We start from the raw sequence: 20,767 nt of genomic DNA, 5'->3' as shown, positions 1-20,767 counted from the left end.
ATAGCATATTTGCTCTTGTCTAGATAACATACTACTACTACTACTACTATTACTACAACTGAATTTGACTGAAAAGGGGTATACTAATAAGACTAAAATCTGTAAAGGTGTTTGTGATTGCATAAAATTTGGAAAACTTTGTTATATTAGAAACTGGCTCTGCTGTAAACTGTTCTTTTATAGTTGATGGCACAAATTATTACACTATACCTATTATGTATTTATGCAAAAAAATATTTTGAGTGTAAAAGTATATTTAATTGCAGTTCAGTCATATAATTTACCACTTCTGATAAAAATAAAGTCAACATTTAAAAGTAAATCAAACATTAGAGTTGCTGTTTATTTTTTTATATATGTAAGTTTGTATATATATTTTTACATAATGTTATTACCTGTGTGCAGGGATTTTATGGTCTCCAGCAATGAGAAGTACATCACACAACTGCTTGTGCTGGAGGTAATTTTCCATTTTTCTGAAAGTCTGTTCAGCATGATTCATGGCCTGAAAATATTCATCAGAGCAATTTGAACTCATTTTAGAGACACTGCTCATTGACAACCTGAGGATAAAGAATAGAAATATAAATGTTACATTCTAATAGATAAATCTATCCATCCATCCATTTTCCAACCCGCTGAATCCGAACACAGGGTCACGGGGGTCTGCTGGAGCCAGTCCCAGCCAACACAGGGCAGGAAACAATCCTGGGCAGGGTGCCAACCCACCACAGGACACACACAAACACACCCACACACCAAGCACACACTAGGGCCAATTTAGAATCGTCAATCCACCTAACCTGCATGTCTTTGGACTGTGGGAGGAAACCGGAGTGCCCGGAGGAAACCCACGCAGACACGGGGAGAACATGCAAACTCCACGCAGGGAGGACCCGGGAATCGAACCCAGGTCCCCAGATCTCCCAACTGCGAAGCAGCAGCGCTACCCACTGCGCCACCGTGCCGCCCTAGATAAATCTAATATTAGACAATATATTTTTTCCCTTATCTTTTTAATATAATGTGGAATTAGTGGTTCATTTTCAACTTTAACAAACACCACCTAAATGCAGTTCTGTGCATGCATATATAATATTTGTATTGCAAGGGTTTACCATGTTACAAAGATTACAAAGTTACAAAGATTGACTTTTTGTGGGGTCACACAAATGCTATGCATCCAATGTGTAAATATTGTTAGCAGCTGCCCTTTTACATGTATATAAGTAAAGCTGCATGTGTAAAGGTGTTCTCAATTTCAAAAGCAGGTTCAGTGCTAATGAATAATCTGTGGGGGAGCATTTGAAATTCTTCATGGGGGCAATGACGTTTCTGTTGAAAAAACAGTTACTTTCCAAGCAACCTTTCTCTCACAAGTCATCAATACTGTTGATATTACACTGCCTCTCCTCCCCATTAAGACCCTTCCTCCAAAGGATAACACAACGTTCTTTAGCCAGGTCATTCACAGAAGATTAATTCAGCCTTGTGGAGCTGATATTCTTGATCCCGATATGACAGTACCAGTTACTGGTCGTGGTGAATGCTGCTCGACAGTGCAGGACTCCAGTTTGTAATCTGCACATAGCACACTGCACTACAATAGCTGTTATCCTTTCAGGAGCTTAAAGAACAGGTGGCAAATTATTTAGAATTGCTGATATGTTGTAGAGAATCTGCACAAAAGATTAGTACCTGTATTGCACCCTTCTGGAGGAAGGGAAAAAGGCCAGCTGTAGTTCTCTTCTGTTAGTAAATTCAGGAGTTAAATGGTTAAAACACCAGCAGGACCCCACATTGCACAAGGTATGAACCTGAATACAGTTACACAGTCACACAAGAACAGCACTATCAAAGGGCTCCGGTCAAAGCGGGGAAGAAGTTTGCCATTGGTGAAAGACACTTGTAGATCACTATAACCAATAAGCTTCAACAAGAACTTTTGGAAACAGTGCATGACGTTCCCAGGGCAGGACATTTTGGGACAAATAAAGCATTAAACATTTGCACCAGTGTTTTTACTGGGGCCAGTGTTGCAGCAATCTGGAAGACTTCTGTCTCTCCCGTTGTATTTTAGAAGCTGTTAGGATCTTAAAAGCTGTTATGTCTTAGGTATGACATTAATCTGTATCCAGCCCTGCAAGCTGGTCCTCCAACTTGCAGGGAAAACTTGGGGGTTGGTGGCAAGATTGGCACCCCAGCCACCGTCTCGGGGGGGAAAAAAAAGCACTCACACTCTTCCACTGTGGTGCTAACAAATCATAGAGACAAACATTTGAAAAAGTCAGTTTTTTAAGCTGTGAATTCCGAATGCAAAAAACTTGGAGACAGACTTGTGGCCCTGGAAGATGGGTACAGAAGAAATAATATAAGAATTGAAGGTATACCTGAGAAACGAGAAAGCTCAAGCCCAGTGAAATTTGCAGTAGAATTGGAGATGATTTTAAACTCGACATTGAGATAGCAGCTGCTTATCGCACATACAGGTCAAGTACCTTTAAACCTAGGTCTTTTATTGTCCGCTTCAAGCGACTACGATGTAAGCTTGATGTGATGGCACTTCTCAGACACAAGCAAGACATTATATTTGAAAATAATCTTATTCGTATTTTCCCCAACTTCTCACCATTAACAGCTGTAAAACGTGCAGCCTACTTTGACATTAACAAGTTGCTACGGAAAGCCGATATCAAATACAGCCTCTTGTATCCCGCCAAACTGAAAGTGGAAGTTCAAGATCAGTATTATATTTTCTCAAGCAAGGAAGAAGCTGAAAAGGAATTAAAGAAGCTGTTTCTGACACTCTTTTGAAAGTTAATAAGGAGCCGTATTCTATCAAGGCATGGGAAGGATCTATCATCTGCTCTCGGATCCACTCTTAAAGAGACTGGTATTATAATTATACATCCTTTTCTTTATCTGGACATTATATGTTTATGTCTTAATTAGAGTTATAGACGGAAGTGTGGAAGTAATTAAAGTAGGGTTTGGTTTTTTTTTTTAACTACCTTAAAGTAGACTGTTTAACATCATACTCTGGGTTTATTGCTATTTCTACTATTTCTACTATTACATTTTTATTACATTTATACTATTACATTATACTATTACATTAGGAATTACCATGTTTATCCTAGACTACTTTTTAAAATCATTCCCAGGGTTCATTCTTTTTTTTATCTTAATATCTTAAAATTGATGATTATTTTAAGCTTAAAGACTGTTAATGATTATATTTTCGGCAGATAGTATTTAGAATTCAGCTGCAATAGATATCTCTTTGTTTTAATTCTCTAACGCCGCTGCAGGGTGGGGTTTGTTTTGTTTTGGACGTGCTCTGTCTCTTCGTATGTCAGAGGACCGGGACATTGTGAAGTGGGATCAAGCCTCATGTGGGGAGGCAAAATGGGGGGGTGGGGGGATAAAGGGGGGAGAGAAGGAGAGCAGGCTATATCTAATCTATTCTTCTAATCCTCATAACTATAAGTATCAATGCAACAACAGGCTAAAATGCAATAACTCATGGGGAATCTTGAAACTAAGATTAAAACTGCCTCATTACCAGTTAAGACTATAAAATGACATTAAAAACTCAGAATCAAGGTCTCCATGATGGGACAGTTAACTTTGTGAGATGGAATGATAAAGGCCTGAATCACGAATTAAAGAGAAAGAAAGTATGCTCTCACCTAACAGGCTTAAACGCTAAAATAGTATTTTTACAGGACACCCACTTACTAAGCAAGGATCAGTTCAGACTACAAAAAGACTGGACTGGCCAAATGTTCCATTCTAGCTTTATAAAGAAAACTAGAGGGGTGGAAATTCTCATACACAGAACAGTTCCATTTGTAGCATCGGATGTAGTATCGGACCCTGAAGGGAGATATGTGATGGTCATGGACAACTTATATAACAGTAAAATGATTTTGATAAATGTTTATGCACCCAATGTCGATGATAAGGAAGTCATGCAAAATCTATTTGCATCCGTTCCCAATGTGAACACTCATAAAATTATAATGGCTGGGGACTTTAATTGTGTTTTAAATCCACTTTAAGATAGGACTCCTGTGACAGGGGGGACGACATCTAATACTGCAAAGACAATTACACAGTTTTTAAATGATCACAACCTATCAGACCCCTGGAGGTTTCTTAACCCAAACTCAAGAACATATTCGTTCTACTCACCAGTGCATTATAGCTACTCAAGAATTGATTATTTTTTTATAGATAATAATTTCCTGCCTACAATTAAATCATGCAAATACGACACAATTGTTATCTCCGACCATGCCCCTCTAGTCTTGGAGCTAAAATCATTAAGCCCCTCACACTCACCTCGCAGATGGCGTATTAACCCTCTTCTATTGGCAGACAAGAACTGCACAGAATTTATATCCAAACAAATCAGCTTCTTCCTAGAGACAAACACGCCCACAGATGTTTCTGCAGGAACACTCTGGGAAACTCTAAAGGCCTTCTTAAGAGGACAGATTATTTCATATATTTCCAACAGAAATAAATTAGAAACCAAGAAAGTGTCAGAGCTAATAAGCGAAATTACTAGAATAGATGAAGAATAAGCCAGGTGTCCAAGTGAAGCTCTTCACAAGAAAAGGCAGGCCCTGCATACAGAACTTAACATCTTAACAACTAAAGAAACTAAACAACTTATTTATAAGTCTAGACATCATTACTATGAATACGAAGAAAAAGCTAATAAGCTTTTAGCTCAACAAATTCATAAACAAGAAGTTCGCAATGCAATGCCAGTAATCACCAACACGAATGGAGAAGAAATTATTGACCATAAAAATATAATGCACACATTTAGAGATTATTATAAATCCTTATATTCTACTGAGCTCAAAGAAGACAACACACAATCTCATGCATTTCTGGATACATTACAGACACCACAAATAGATGCTTTAAGTGCTGAGGAACTGGATAAACCTCTAACGCTAACAGAATTACTAGATGCTATAAAGTCACTTCAAAGCGGGAAATCAGCAGGCCCTGATGGTTACCCTGTAGAATTTTATAAGAAATTCTCCACTCAGCTATCTCCCCTCTTATTGGCAACATTTACAGAAGCTAGAGACAACCAAATACTACCTCAAAAATTTCATCAAGCATCTTTCCTAAAAAAAATAAGGACTTGTTATAATGTGCATCATACAGACCAATTTCACTCCTGAATAATGATGTTAAGATACTCTCAAAAATTCTAGCTAGAAGGATGGAGAAAGTGCTGCCCTTGGTAATATCACAGGATCAAACTGGATTTATTAAAGGCCGACATCTATCTTCCAATCTCCAACGCTTATTTAATGTTATATATTCACCAGCAAAATCAAACACCCCAGAGATATTACTATCATTAGACACAGAAAAAGCATTTGATATGATTGAATGGAAGTACCTTTTCACTGCATTGGAGAAATTTGGGTTTGGCCCGAATATTTGTGCATGGATCATACTACTGTATACCAATCCAGAAGCCTCAGTTTGTATTAATAACATTTGCTCAGACTACTTTAAGCTAGAACGTGGTACCAGACAAGGATGTCCCTTGTCGCCACTGCTGTTTGCAATCGCCATTGAACCACTGGCGGTTCACTGCCGAAATTCTTATCAGATAAAGGGGATTGTCAGAGAAGGACTGGAACAGAAAATTTCTCTATATGCAGATGATATGGTTTTATACATATCAGACCCAGAAAACACTGTCCCTGCAGTTTTAACAGCACTAACAGAATTTCAAAAGATATCTGGTCTTAAAATTAATCTGAATAAAAGTATACTCTTTCCAGTGAATTCACAAGCATATAATATCAGATTGGACACCCTACCTTTTACCATAGCAGATCAGTTTAAATACCTAGGGGTAAATATCACAAGTAAACATAAAGCTCTTTATTAACAAAATTTTGAATAGATGGTCAACCCTTCATCTCACTCTAGCCGGAAGAATTAACATTGTTAAGATGCATATCCTTCCTAAACTTCTTTTTTTATTTCAAAACATTCCAATATATATCAATAAATCATTTTTTAAACATTTAGATTCAACAATAACCTCATTCATTTGGAACTCAAAACACCCACGTATCCGAAGAGCGACCCTACAAAGACCTCAGGCAGAAGGTGGCATGGCTTTACCTAATTTTCAGTTTTATTACTGGGCAGCAAACATACAAGCCATAAAAACCTGGGGGGTATTTTTCGTACGTGGATTACTCGCTTAGCCGGATGTAATTGTTGACGATTTGGCCTGATCCTGGATCTGTCGGTTTTTTTAAACTCTTGCTGGAAGTGTTGTCATAGCAAAACCTGCTCGGAGCAGGTTTGTTCTGCGTAAACAAGGATTAGTTTACACACATGATCAGTGACAGTGTGGAAGTCATCCAGTCAGGGCTTCGCCGTTCATGAATGAGCGACCAATTGATATTGGTGTGCAAATTATAGGAAGAGAATTTCATATAAAGAGGGTTTTGCGCGATCGGCAAGATCCTTTATTGCCCCCGGAGGAAATTCTGTACGAAAAATACCGCTTTAGCCGAGGGGGAATATTGTACCTCAAAGATTTATTAGCTCCGTATATTCGAAGTCAAACTCGGCGAAGTCGGGCTCTCACAACCACACAGACGGTAGGCATTGCTTTGAGGTTTCTTGCAAGCGGCACTTTTTTATATACTGTAGGCGATGCGGAACAGCTATTGAAAAGTGCAGTTTGCCAGGCAATTCGTAAAGTCTGTTTGGCTCTGAAACATTTCCTTCAGGTTTTTATTGTGTTTCCTGGACACCTGCGTGTGCAGACAATAAAAGAGGCGTTTCATGCCATTGCAGGTAGGTAATACACAGGCTAAAACACCCACAGTTCCACGAAGAATCCCACAATCAGCCTAACATTCTCATTACCACAATTTCCAAATGTGATTGGGGAACATGGAACTGATCAGAGTGGAGTTTGATCAAACATTATTTGGAAAGTGTACCTCTCCTCCTGATGAATAATCAGACACAGTGTCTTCATCAAATATTTGACCTTCGTTAATATCTCGTTGGTCAGACACAGGTTCAAGGGATATAACATTCTCTGCAACTGACCCAACAAAAAAGAGGGCTATATGGAACATACCTATAGTACACATGGAGGACAAATATGCAATGACCATCCTTTACCTGAAATGAAGTGACCACTACTTCCTGCCACTGGTTCTGAGGAGGAGCTTCCCCCTGGAATGCCCTCAGAAACAGGGCGATGGGCATTTTGCTGGAGAGCCAACTCTTCTGCAGGGGTTAGGTCTGGACCGCGTGGACCTCCACCTGTTTTTTGCTTGTCTGCCTCCTTATTAGCTTTAAAATTAATGTTTTTTATATTATATATGATTCTTTATGTCAACAATTCTTTAAATAGTTATATACCAATATTTACCAGTTTGAAGTATATTCTTGTACTTCACTTTAACCTGTTCCCATGTTCTCCTTATGCTCACGTTTGATCTGGAATTATGACATATTAAATAATAATTAATCTGACACATAGGAAATGAAACGCTGCATTCACTAAGTACAATGTACACTACTTAGCGTTTAATTTTTTCGGCCACTTTTTGCCAGCCGTCTTTTCTGGTCTGGGCTGCTTTTGCAGTGTTACCGCTTGTGTATATTAAATCTTGAAATTCTTCGTGTCCTTCGAATAAAAGGTCTTGCGCCGCGTGTGTCAAAAAAAAATGCGCCCGTTCTTTTGTCATTTTGTTACAGCCTATCAAAGACTTGCTGATCATGTTTTCTAGACTCAATATATATGGGCTTTTCACTCAGCGCGGGCGTGCGCATTCATCTCGTATGATTAGATCCAGCTACACTAATCTAATACACAGCTGCGTTTGAAAAACCGACTTATCTGGATGAGTTTCACTGGCATTAACTCATTCAAGATGAGGCACCTGATCTCGGATGGTTTAAGCGACGTACGAAAAATACCCCCCTGGACACAAATAAATGAACATACACAGGCTTGGTCCACAATAGAAGTAAAATCCTGTAGTACTTCTTTATACTCCCTGCTCTGCTCTCCAATAAATGCAAGTTATCGCAAATATACTAATAACCCAATTGTGCTTTACTCACTCAGAATATGGAACCAACTTAGAAAGCATTTTAAGATGGAAAATCTTTTATCTGTGGCACCTCTGCAAAGAGAACCACCTCTTTCAACCCTCGCAAACATATCCAGTTTTTAATACCTGGAAAAGTTTAGGGATTAAAATGCTCAGAGATCTTTATATAGACAACATATTTGCATCTTTTGAACAATTACATTCAAAATTCAACCTCCCAGCTACACATTTCTTTCACTATCTTCAAATTAGAAATTTTGTTAAACAGAAATTGCCCGATTTCCCCCACCTCGCACCCTCCACAATGCTGGAAAAAATACAGCTCAATTTCGAGGAATTAAACACCATTTCCGCATTATATAAAATCCTATTAGAGTCCCTACCTTTCAAAGATCCAAGAGGACATTGAGAAGAAGATCACTTAATCAATATATCAGAAAAGGAGTGGAAGGTAGCAAAGCAGAGAATTCACTCAAGCTCCATATGCACAAAGCATAGAATTATTCAACTAAAAATTATATATCGAGCACATCTGTCTCGCTTAAAACTGTCCAAAATGTTTCCAGGGCAAGATCCAACCTGTGAACGCTGCAACCAAGCTCCTGCCTCACTGGGTCACATGTCCTGGGCCTGCACCAAACTAACATCATTTTGGACCAAAATTTTTAAGTGCTTTTCAGACAGCCTTGGTATCACAGTTCCTCCTAAACCATTAACAGCTGTGTTCGGTGTTCTTCCAGACGAACTTGAAGTGGAGAAGGACAAGCAAACAGTGATTGCATTCACTACACTTTTGGCACACAGACTTATTTTGTTAAATTGGAAGAATCCTAACTCTCCTCTGATAAGTCAGCGGGAAACCGATGTTTTATATTATTTGAAATTGGAAAAAATGAAATTCTCAGTTAGAGGATCTGTGCAAAATTTTTTCAAAACCCGGCAGGATCTAATCAATATTATTTTAGAATAAGAGAAATAACTATTACCGCATTTAATTCCCTTCTCCATCTCTTTTTTACCTATATATTTATTTCTTCCTTTCTTTTATTTATTGTTGCCTTATTAAAAAGCCCTAAGCAATTCTCCTTTGGCTAAGCTGTCCTTCTAAGGGGAGGGGTTTGATTTGTCTTCAATTTTGTTTGGTTATAAATTGATCTATTTGTATAGAATGATTACAATAAAATTTAATAAACAGAAAAAAAAAAGAAAAAGTCGTTTTATTAATTAGAGAGAAAGAAATGATATTCAGTTATACGTTGCGTTATCATGATGTAAGTCCAAACACGGAATCAAAATTCAGTGTGATATTGAAGAAAAGTTAATTCCAAATATTATTTTTACTGAAGTTTTACAGTAAAAGTGCAAGTTTAAAAAGTATTTGCGTGTTAATTTCAAAGCCAAACAGAATGAAAACATATAATGCAACGAATACCTCTAACGCATGGTTCTTCAATCACAGTCACAGTCACAGTCCAGTTGCTTAATTAGAATGCAATTTTTGCCAATAATTTCATTTTATGGCTTGTTAGTGCTTTAACTCTGCTATGTCAGGTAATTCTCATATCCTAGATTTTCTTCCCCTTTCTAAGGATATCATCCAAATGATTTGAAGGCTAAAATGGATGAGTAATTCTCAGTTCTTCATTTTATTTATTTAATTAAACCCAATAGTGCATGATAAATACACAAAGGTGTAAATGGTGAGAAGCTAAATGGAGAAATGCTGGTCTCTTTTGTCATTTGCATGTTATTGCTGATTAGGAGTAATTAATAACCAAGAATATAGCTGTTTAATACTAAAATAAGCAATAAGGGTTCAAAATCTTAATGAGCGAGACAACTAAAATGAAGCAGAAAAGTTACTTGAACAATAAGGGCTTCTTATTAAGCAATTGGGTTGGAGCAAAAACTTGCAGACGCTGCGGCCCCCCAGGAGCCTGATTGAGTACCCCTGCTCTAACGCAAGTCAAGTCAAGTCAAGTCAAGTTTGGGAGCATGCACTGGTACAGTGCGTTGCTGCACCCACTACACAACGAAACAACTCGGGATCCTGGTTTGCAACCCCCCAGGCAGACCCTCCGGAAAGGACCCTTTATCTGCCGTAGCCAGGTGTTACATGGGCGACCCCTTGGTTTGGTCCAGCCACTCGGGTTTCCAACAATGAGGATCTTATGAGCTGGATCACCCTCGGGGAAACACGCCACATGGCCGTAGTGCCGTAACTGATGCTCGCTCACAATGCAGGTAATGCACCTCCATGTCTCGCAAACACATACAGTGCATCCGGAAAGTATTCACAGCGCATCACTTTTTCCACATTTTGTTATGTTACAGCCTTATTCCAAAATGTATTAAATTCATTTTTTTCCTCAGAATTCTGCACACAACACTCCATAATGACAACGTGAAAAAAGTTTACTTGAGGTTTTTGCAAATTTATTAAAAATAAAAAAACTGAGAAATCACATGTACATAAGTATTCACAGCCTTTGCTCAATACTTTGTCGATGCAGCAATTACAGCCTAAAGTCTTTTTGAATATGATGCCACAAGCTTGGCACACGTATCCTTGGCCAGTTTCGCCCATTCCTCTTTGCAGCACCACTCAAGCTCCATCAGGCTGGAGGGGAAGCATCGGTGCACAGCCATTTTAAGATCTCTCCAGAGATGTTCAATCGGATTCAAGTCTGGGTTCTGGCTGGGCCACTCAAGGACATTCACAGAGTTGTCCTGAAGCCACTCCTTTGATATCTTGGCTGTGTGCTTAGGGTCGTTGTCCTGCCGAAAGATGAACTGTCGCTCCTGTCTGAGGTCAAGAGCGCTCTGGAGTAGGTTTTCATCCAGGATGTCTCTGTACATTGCTGCAGTCATCTTTCTCTTTATCCTGACTAGTCTCCCAGTTCCTGCCACTGAAAAACATCCCCACAGCATGATGCTGCCACCACCATGCTTCACTGTAGGGATGGTGCCAGGTTTCCTCCAAACGTGACGCCTGGCATTCACACCAAAGAGTTCAATCTTTGTCTCATCAGAGCAGAGAATTTTCTTTCTCACGGTCTGAGAGTCCTTCAGGTGCCTTTTGGCAAACTCCAGGCAGGCTGTCATGTGCCTTTTACTAAGGGGTGGCTTCCGTCTGGCCACTCTACCATACAGGCCTGATTGGTGGATTGCTGCAGAGATGGTTGTCCTTCTGGAAGGTTCTCCTCTCTCCACAGAGGACCTCTGGAGCTCTGACAGAGTGACCATCAGGTTCTTGGACACCTCCCTGACTAAGGCCCTTCTCCTCCGATCGCTCAGTTTAGATGGCCGGCCAGCTCTAGGAACAGTCCTGGTGGTTTCGAACTTCTTCCCTTACGGATGATGGAGGCCACTGTGCTCATTGGGACCTTCAAAGCAGCAGAAATTTTTCTGTAACCTTCCCCAGATTTGTGCCTCGAGACAATCCTGTCTCGGAGGTCTACAGACAATTCCTTTGACTTCATGCTTGGTTTGTGCTTTGACATGAACTGTCAACTGTGGGACCTTATATATACAAGTATGTGCTTTTCCAAATCATGTCCAATCAACTGAATTTACCACAGGTGGACTCCAATTAAGCTGCAGCAACATCTCAAGGATGATCAGGGGAAACACGATGCACCTGAGCGCAATTTCGAGCTTCACGGCAAAGGCTGTGAATACTTATGTACATGTGCTTTCTCAATTTTTTTATTTTTAATAAATTTGCAAAAACCTCAAGTAAACTTTTTTCACGTTGTCATTTTGGGGTGTTGTGTGTAGAATTCTGAGGAAAAAAATGAATTTAATCCATTTTGGAATAAGGCTGTAACATAACAAAATGTGGAAAAAGTGATGCGCTGTGAATACTTTCCGGATGCACTGTATAGCAAGACAGGAAGCACCAGGACTCTAAAGACTTGGACCTTAGTCCTATTGCATAGATATTGGGAGCGCCACACACCCCTTTCCAGCGACCTCATGACCCCCCATACTCTCCCAATCTGTCTACTGACTTCATAGGAAGAGTCACCAGAGACATGAATGTCACTGCCAAGGTAAGTAAACCCTCAACAAGGTCAGCACTCTCTCCACAAACAGACACACTACTGATGGCTGTGCCCAAGAGGTCATTAAAGGCCTGGATCTTGGTTTTTATCCAGGACACTCACAAGCCCAGACACTCAGACTCCTCACAGTCTCTTGAGCGCCCTGATCATACCCTCCATTGACTCCGCGAAGATCACAGCATCGTCAGCAAAGTCAAGATCCATGAACCTTTCTTCACCAACAGATGCCCCACAGCCTCTGGACCCCACGACATTGCCCAACACCCAGTCCATACAAGCATTGAACAGAGTGGGAGCAAGAACACACCCCTGACGAACCTCAAAATCAACTGGGAAAAACGCAGAGGTCCTGCCTTCACTCTGCACAGCACTCACAGTACCAGTGTACAGGGTGGCCATGATATCCAGCAACCTCGAGGGGATCCCGTGAATCCTCAGGATGTCCCACAGAGCAGCTTGATTAAATGAGTCAAACGCTTTGCGAAAATCAATGAAGGCTGCAAAGAAACTCTGCCAATATTCGCGTTTGTGCTCCATGAGAACCCCCACTGCCAGGATGCGGTCGATGGTAGACTTCTTAGGCGTAAAACCAGACTGTTCCGATTGCTGGTAAGTGAGCAAGTGATCATGGATCCTATTGAGGACGACCCTAGCAAGGACCTTACCTGGCACTGAGAGCAGTGTTATCCCCCTGTAGTTGATGCAATCCAGGCGATCACCCTTCCCTTTCTAGATAGGGACGACAAGTCCCATTTTCCAGTCAGTTAGGATGATGCCAGTCTCCCAAATGGAAGCAAAGATTGCTTGCTATATGCCAGGAGGACAGCCTTACCACCATCCTGGAGAAGTTCACCCCGGATACCACAGATTCCTGCAGCCTTTTCCCCCCTCAACTGGTTCACCACCTGTGCAATCTCAGTGAGATTGGGTGGTTAATAGCTAATTGGAGGATCAGCCTCAAGAACCGTGGACCCAGAGATATCCAACGTCCTAGCCAGAGGATCAGCTTTGAACAACTGCTCAAAGTAGCCAGCCCAGCGGGTCACAACTGCAGTGTCATCCGTAAGGACCATTCCATCAGCTGCCCTGACTGTGACTCTCCAAGGAACAGATTCAGATGTGCGTAATGTTTCGATTACTCTGTAAGCAGGACGTGCCTCTTTATCCTCTTTATTCCTCTACTGGACCAAAGCTGGATCCTAAGAGTAGCAACAACAAGTCTGTGTTCAGAATTCACAAACTGGGCACTTCTGTAGACCCTGCAGTTTTGCAAGAGCCTCCAGCGTCTGCCCACGAGGATGTGATCGATCTCCTTCACCGCACCACCAGTATTGGAGTACCAAGTCCAACGATGCAGTTCAGGGCGCTGGAACCAGGATCCAGCGATTCACAGCCTTTTGCAAAGTCAAGGAACATGGAGCCACTTTCACCATGGTCACCAGACCCATGGGGACCGAGACAATCCTCATAGCCAGCCCTGTCAGTGCCAGTGGCTGCATTGAAGTCACCCATGATCAGAGGAGTGTCACCTTGTGGGCACCCATCAACCACCGAGCGAAGCTGCGAGTAAAATGTCTTTCTCGCTGAGACATCACTCACGTGGTCACAGCATACACTGAGACAACAGACAAGGCACCCAGAGAGTGCTGTAATCTGAGTCTCATAATACGCTCATTGAAAGGAGTGACATCGGACAACATTGGAAGAAGCCAATCCGCTACAGCAACAGCTACTCCCCGAGTAAGTCAGCCATCAGACAGATCAGACCAATAAAAGGTGTATCCACCTACAGAGATCTGGCCAGTCCCCAGTCTGTGCACTTCAGAGAGTGCCGCCACTGAAATGCGGAGTTTACACAGCTCCTCCGACAGCAGAGGAAGATGATCATCTTGCCGGACAGAGACAAGACGTTCCATGCGCCCACCCATATGGGCCGCTTCAAATTGGGACCCGAGTACTGCCGCGCAATGGGTGGCGCCTCAGCACCATACCAGTTCCGATCCCCAACAGATCTGACCTTATCAGCTCTCCAACGGTTTCGACTCTTCCGGGGATGGGGCTTCCAAGGGCTTACCCCCTTTCCCTTCATGATGCGAGCAGCCTTCTTATGGGCAGCTGCAGCAGATATACTCCCACATAGAGCAAAGAGGAGTCCTTTCTGTAGTCTCGGAGGTTTGTGAAGTTTTTTCGTGAAGTGACCAATCCTGCCACCAACCCCCATGATTTCCCTGCAAGTTGGAGGACCGCTTGCAGGGCCGGATGCAGTTTAACGTCATACCCAGGACAAAATGAAACATTATTTTCTTTCAATTTATTACGTTTTACTATTTTTTACTATGGTTACTTGCTGTAATACAAAATAGTTAGTTCTATTATGCATATGTAACAATTCCCATGAAAATAACAATCTGCTTAAATTGTACATCCGCTTCTCCATACACGAGCAGCAGAGCCATGAAGTGGCTAGCGCATAGCGCCTGCCTGGGGGTTGGTGAGTGAAGCGAGCAGGGGGCAGAGCTCCCTAGTTTTAAAAAGTATTTTGTTCTCTGAAAGGACATGCATTTAACTAAGGAACTGATTAAAGCAAAGTGAATAGGGCTGTTCAAAAATGCTGTAGGAAAAATGGACCACATCAGAATAATAAATGAAATTGACATTGCAGAGATTAATCAATAGGTGTTGTTCCCTATAAAAGAACTATTTTTTTTCAATATACTGTTGTTTCTTCCAGTTCAGACATAAACCTTGACAGACTATCTCTTCTGCCCTCACCCCTCAGCTTTAACCCTGCCTTTCCTACAATATGGTTTGGGTAAGCTCTCCTACATGACAATGCATAATGGGTACCCCATGTTACAGTATTATAAAACACTGGTCCCTCTGTTTTAAGTTCAATATCAAAATCATAAAAAAACAACTTCTGTCTGTCTAGCAGTTGTACCTGGTTGGGCATATGCAGCATTCCAAAACCTCACAACCTAGTGTTACATAACTGAGGCAACAGATAAACTGACAATGTAACTTATAAAAGGAAAAATTAGAAAAAAAAGTAATAAAAAAGAAGGATGGGGGAGTACTAATCTCATTTGAGTCCATTGAACATTCACCATCATTAATGTAGCAAAATGGAAGTAGGAATAAATCATGCAAATAAATAACAAATTCCTTTAACAGCTTTTCAGCGGACACGCAGGACTCCCAGGAACCCAGTTTGAGATCCCTTCACACACACTATCATCTACTTCCTTCTGTGTGACAGTCAAAGGACATCAATGAGATTACTCCTTCCTCCATTTTTTTATGACCCATCTTTTTTTTTTCTATTAAAACTTATATAACCCTTTATTAGGTTTATAATCTTCATAGGATCTATAGAAATGAAAAATGCAATACATTTTATTAGTACATGCAACAAAGATGTGTTGAGAATGACGTCCTTGAGTGTGTGTGTCGCAAGGTATGTTGCAGGTATTGGGAATTGCAGGTACACTTTCAGTTAGGGATTGTTTACACCAATAGTCCATAATTAATTGTGGTCTGGGCCAGCTGGTACATAAATATTGGCATTTGCTTCACAAATTTTAAAACAGACTCTACACATTCATTTTTTGAACAGCAGAAAACAGTGAAGAGACAGAATCTATTAAGGCATTTATAAGGGTGTAAGGCAGAAAACAACAGTGAATAGAATGCCACTGGAGTACTGAACTGCATTTCACACTCAAGCACACACATGTGGACATATAAGAGTAGTCAGTCAATCATGCTTCTTGTCTTTGAACTACAGATCTAAAGAAACCCTCAAAAGCAAGGGTGTATCACTAAGTATTAACTGAATTAGGTTCGATGGATTTGCTCATGGAGCTGGAGAGTACTGATGTACTGCATGTGTCTCCTTGCAGACATCTATGTTTTTTGTATGCAATTATGTTATTTTTATTGTTTGTGTGGCCAGTTATAATTATCATTAATTATGATGTACAAACCCTTTTAAACACTGGAGCAAGTATTCAGAATTCTTTTAGCCTAATAAATACGGAACTGCTGCCATCAACCATTATCAGACAACACAATCAGTATGACCCCGGATCAGTGAGCCGGTTCACTGTTGGGGAATCACGCCACATGAATGTGGTGCCATAACTGACGCTCCTTTACAATGCAGGTAATGTACCTCATTTCGGACTCTGGGGAACTGCTTATTCAACACAAAATCAAACCAGTGGTACCCAAGGATTCTCCAAAGAGACACGATACCAAAGGAGTCCAGTATTCATGTCAGGTCACTAGATAGCGTCCATGTCGTGCAACTATATAGCAAGACAGGAAACACCAGAACTATAAAATCTTGGACCTTCATCCTTTTGCATAGATATTAGAAGCACCAAACACCCCCTTCTAGCGATCTCATAATGCCCCATGCTCTCCCAATCCATCTACTGACTTCGTAGGAAGAGACACCAGAGACATGAATGTTGCTGCCGAGACACTAGACACTGTATAATGTCCAGATGTCTTCAGGGTCTTTCGTGAAAATCAGACTAAACTGTCAGGTAAAAGGAAATTAGGAGGCATATAAAATAGTCACTAAAATTGTTTACCTGATACTGAATATGTATTGATTGCTACTACTAGAGGAAAAACAAGTAGAGTCTCTAAACTGCTTATTTCTACAAGCATTGCTTGCAAAGTTAATTTTATTGATAATTTTAATGCATTTTGTCAGCATAGAAATTTGTTTAGTTTCAATCAGATCCATCCTAATGCTGTAGGTTTATACTTGCTCATGTCTAATCTGTTCCACAGAGTTGCTCACCTAATTGTGCCTGCTTCTATACATGGAATGAATATGTATGGTTGCAGCAGATTAGAAATTATCCCCAGCAAAAACAGCCATCTGTTCAAAGAAGAAATAAGGTGGCAGAATTGGACACACATTATCAGTTTCAGCATCTCAGGTTATTATTTCCCATTGACTTCTTTGGATGATGTAAGAACTTCAAATAAGCTTTTTTAGTATATTACAGTGAAATAATCTATATATACAGTATAATTCACTAAGCTGCCGCCAGAGCAAGCAAGACACCCATGAAAGCACGCAGAGCAAGTAAGACACCCATGAAAGCACGCAGGAAGGAGCCACGTCCACCAAGTCTAAGACCATTAGATACGACGAAAACTCACAGAGCCACGCCCACCAACTCGGATGCAGCAATTCACAAAACACGACATCATTGGATACGACGACAACTCGCTAAGCCACGCCCACCAACTCGGATGCAGCAACTCACAACACTGGGCGTCATTCACGTTCGTCTCTGCTAGACTCCACATGCACCTCTGAGCCACGTTGACTTTTCATTAGTCAACCTCAGTGGAACCTCGGTTCACACAGAGGCAGTGCCAGAGAGAGACAGAGGCACACACACAGGCAGCACGAGAGAGAGCCGCGCACACACACAGGCAGTGCCAGAGAGAGACAGGCACACACACAGGCAGTGCGAGAGAGAGAGCCGCGCACACACACAGGCAGCGCCAGAGAGAGACAGAGGCACACACACAGGCAGCGCGGGGGTTGGGGAGGCGCGGGGGTTTAATTGGGGGGGTTGGGGGTTTTGGACTCATAAGGTAGGAAGGCAGTTAAAGAATGCACTGAGCTTGATTTTGTTTTCACTTCTGTTTACAGCAATTGGTTCGTAGTGTGCATTGTTGCAATGTTACTTTTCTTGGTGGTTTATTAAATTATGGATTTTTTCAAATGTTCATTTTTTTCCCTGTGCTTAAAACTCATTAAAAAAAAAAGTGTTTTTAGCCAGCGGTTGGTAGCGCTATAGCGCAAACTATTGCAGTGTTAGTTTTCTCTGTTGTTCAAGGTTTTCTCAGTGTTATTCAATGTTTTTACATTTAGTTTACTATCACGCTGTGCATTCTATGGTTTAATTAACTATATTTGTGCTTAAAAACTTAAAATATATATTTACATACAGTTCGTACAGTCTGGAACTGATTAATTGTATTTACATACAATCCTATGGGAGAAATTGCTTCGGTTCACGACCAAATCGGTTTACGACCAGAGTTTTGGAACGAATTATAGTCGTGAACCAAGGTTCCACTGTATTCTTTTCGGTTATGATGCACGACCGCGTCCACCATCGCAAACTGTTTTACACGCCATGGTCTTAGAGTTGGTGGGCGGGTCTCCGTGAATTTCTCTTGCGAGCGGGCACATGACCAGGTGGTGTGTATGCTTCGAGAACGAGGGTGGACGCGGCAGGACTATCTAAGAAGAGGCATGTTTGTCACGGATGTGAATGGCTGTATGCGGCGTGTAAAACAGTTTGTTTGTCGCGGATGTGAATCGCCGTATGCAGTGTGTAAAACAGTTTCCGAGGGGTATCCCATGGTCTTATAATTGGTGGGCGGGTCTCTGTCAGTTGCTCTTGCGAGCGGACACATGACCAGGCAGTGTGTATGCTTCGAGTGCGAGGGTGGACGCGACAGGACCATCTAAGAAAAATCATGTCGTGGATGTGAATCGCTGTATGTAGCGTGTTAAACAGATTGCGAGCGGTATCCCATGGTCTTACAGTTGGTGGGCGGGTCTCTGTTAGTTGCTCTTGCGAGCGGGCACATGACCAGGCAGTGTGTATGCTTCGAGAGCGAGGGTGGACGCAACAGCACCATCTAAGAAGAATCATATTTGTTGCGGATGTGAATCGCTGTATGCAGCGTGTAAAACAGTTTGCGAGGGGTATTCCATGGTCTTAGCAGTGTCTATACTTCGATGTGAATCGCTGTATGCAGCATGTAAAACTCTGTATTGTATGTTGCCCTCTCCAGAGTTATATCTTTTCATTCACCTACAGTCGTATCCTCAAATACCAAACCCATCTGGACAACTGTGTCTTTCAGGAAGTGTTCACCCATCAATACATAATTATGCGGCGTATGCTACGCCGCGGGTTGGCTAGTACAATTTAATACACTAGTGTTCTGTGTTATGGTGTGGCCATCATAGCAAAAAATAAATGTAAAATTTTAATTGCAACAACGTGAATACCATGAAATGTACTAGACTCTCCACTGAGAAATTGTGTGCTGAACAACAATCCCTTAAACTTCATTTTTTAATATTAATTTACTGTGCAACAAATCATTTTTAATTGGTAAGCTTATTAAGGTTTTGAACAAGACATTTTCATTTATTACTGAGACATGGCTTGATATAATGCTGCACCTGTGCTTAATGAAGTCTCATCCCCTAATTATGGAATACTAAGCAATATACTTTAAATGAGTTTGGTGAATTTTAACTACATTTTATTGTGTTTTATGGGTGATTTTAACATTTATATGGATATCAAAATTGTTACTTTCTTTACATAGCTTCAATCTTATGCCATTTGTATCTGTACCAACACCTAAATATGGGCATACTTTAGACATTATTATCACACATTATATAGATTCAAGGTTACACAAGTTTTTGATGTTGCTATTTATGATGGTAATTGTGTCTGTTTTGATATGTTATTCTGTTCTAGACTTAAATTAACCAAATGTTACCCAATACATCGTAAGTGAATTAAACAATTTCCCTGATTCTGTCCCTCATCTACTGCAAGGTTCTCTTCGAAGTGCAGCTAGCAGCTTTAATTCTAGATTGACATCTTCTGCAGATTCGGGTGCATCTGCCTGGATAAAATTGGCATACAGGTTTAAGCTTCCTTGGAAATACATTATATCTCTTCTATTTTAAAGATAAAAAAAATTATAGGAAAGCTGAGAGTCAAAGGCAAAAAACTAAATCAACTATGCCTCTTGTTGGTTATAAGAACAAAGTTTCTCAATGATTAAATAAGTTTCCAGGTAATGTTAATTTTTCAAGCTTGATCTTTTATTACAGAAATTACCAAAGAGGTCTAGGTTTAATAATCAACAGAAAAATGTAATGAATTTGCAGTTTACTTTGATAATAAAATCTCTTCCAATAGAGAAGTGCTGTCCCAGTCCTTTTATCTATTAACCATTTAATTATTAGTCTTAAATTTTCTAATTTTACAGCTATTGACCCATTCCCAATCAGTGTTATTTTAAACATTTTTTATAATGTCTGTTGCTATTTTTTTTTACTTATAGTTAATCAGTAACTTGAACTGGGCATCCACCAAAAGTGTCACAAAGCAGTGGGTATTTGGACTCTGCTAAAGAAATATCATCTTTATTCTCTAGCCCTGTATAACACCCCTTTGCCTTCTTTCTTTCTTTCTTTCTTTCTTTCTTTCTTTCTTTCTTTCTTTCTTTCTTTCTTTCTTTCTTTCACACTATATAAATTTTATATTTTCATATATCCATCTTCTGTGTTCCTTATGCTATGATTAAAATGTATTATTTGGTTTATTGCAGCAAGTGTGTTTTGTTTTTTTGAAGAATAGTCTCTTGCTCACCACTTCTGAACCCCATACAGAAAAAGTGAAAGTTATTTAATGTGGACATTTGCCAATTCATGATGTGTTCATAATTTCAATACATCTTATCATTATTCTGGCATCCCAGCTA

General features: G+C 40.5%; 1 protein-coding gene across 4 annotated transcripts in view; it reads right to left on the bottom strand.

Annotated features, from left to right (window-relative positions):
- LOC114663090 (kelch-like protein 4) overlaps positions 1-20,767 on the bottom strand; it is a 638,922-nt gene that overhangs the window by 375,669 nt on the left and 242,486 nt on the right. For all 4 annotated transcript variants that reach the window (XM_028816853.2, XM_051935330.1, XM_051935331.1 and 1 more), the window contains exon 2: positions 396-563. In XM_028816853.2, coding sequence (XP_028672686.2) covers positions 396-556 — 161 coding nt within the window. In that variant the 5' untranslated portion in view covers positions 557-563. The remainder of the gene's footprint in view (positions 1-395; positions 564-20,767) is intronic.

Source organism: Erpetoichthys calabaricus, chromosome 12, assembly GCF_900747795.2.
Source record: "Erpetoichthys calabaricus chromosome 12, fErpCal1.3, whole genome shotgun sequence".
NCBI classification, from domain to species: Eukaryota; Metazoa; Chordata; class Cladistia; order Polypteriformes; family Polypteridae; genus Erpetoichthys; species Erpetoichthys calabaricus.
The sequence above is the reverse complement of the archived record's forward strand: the minus strand, read 5'-3'. Positions and strand labels throughout refer to the sequence as shown.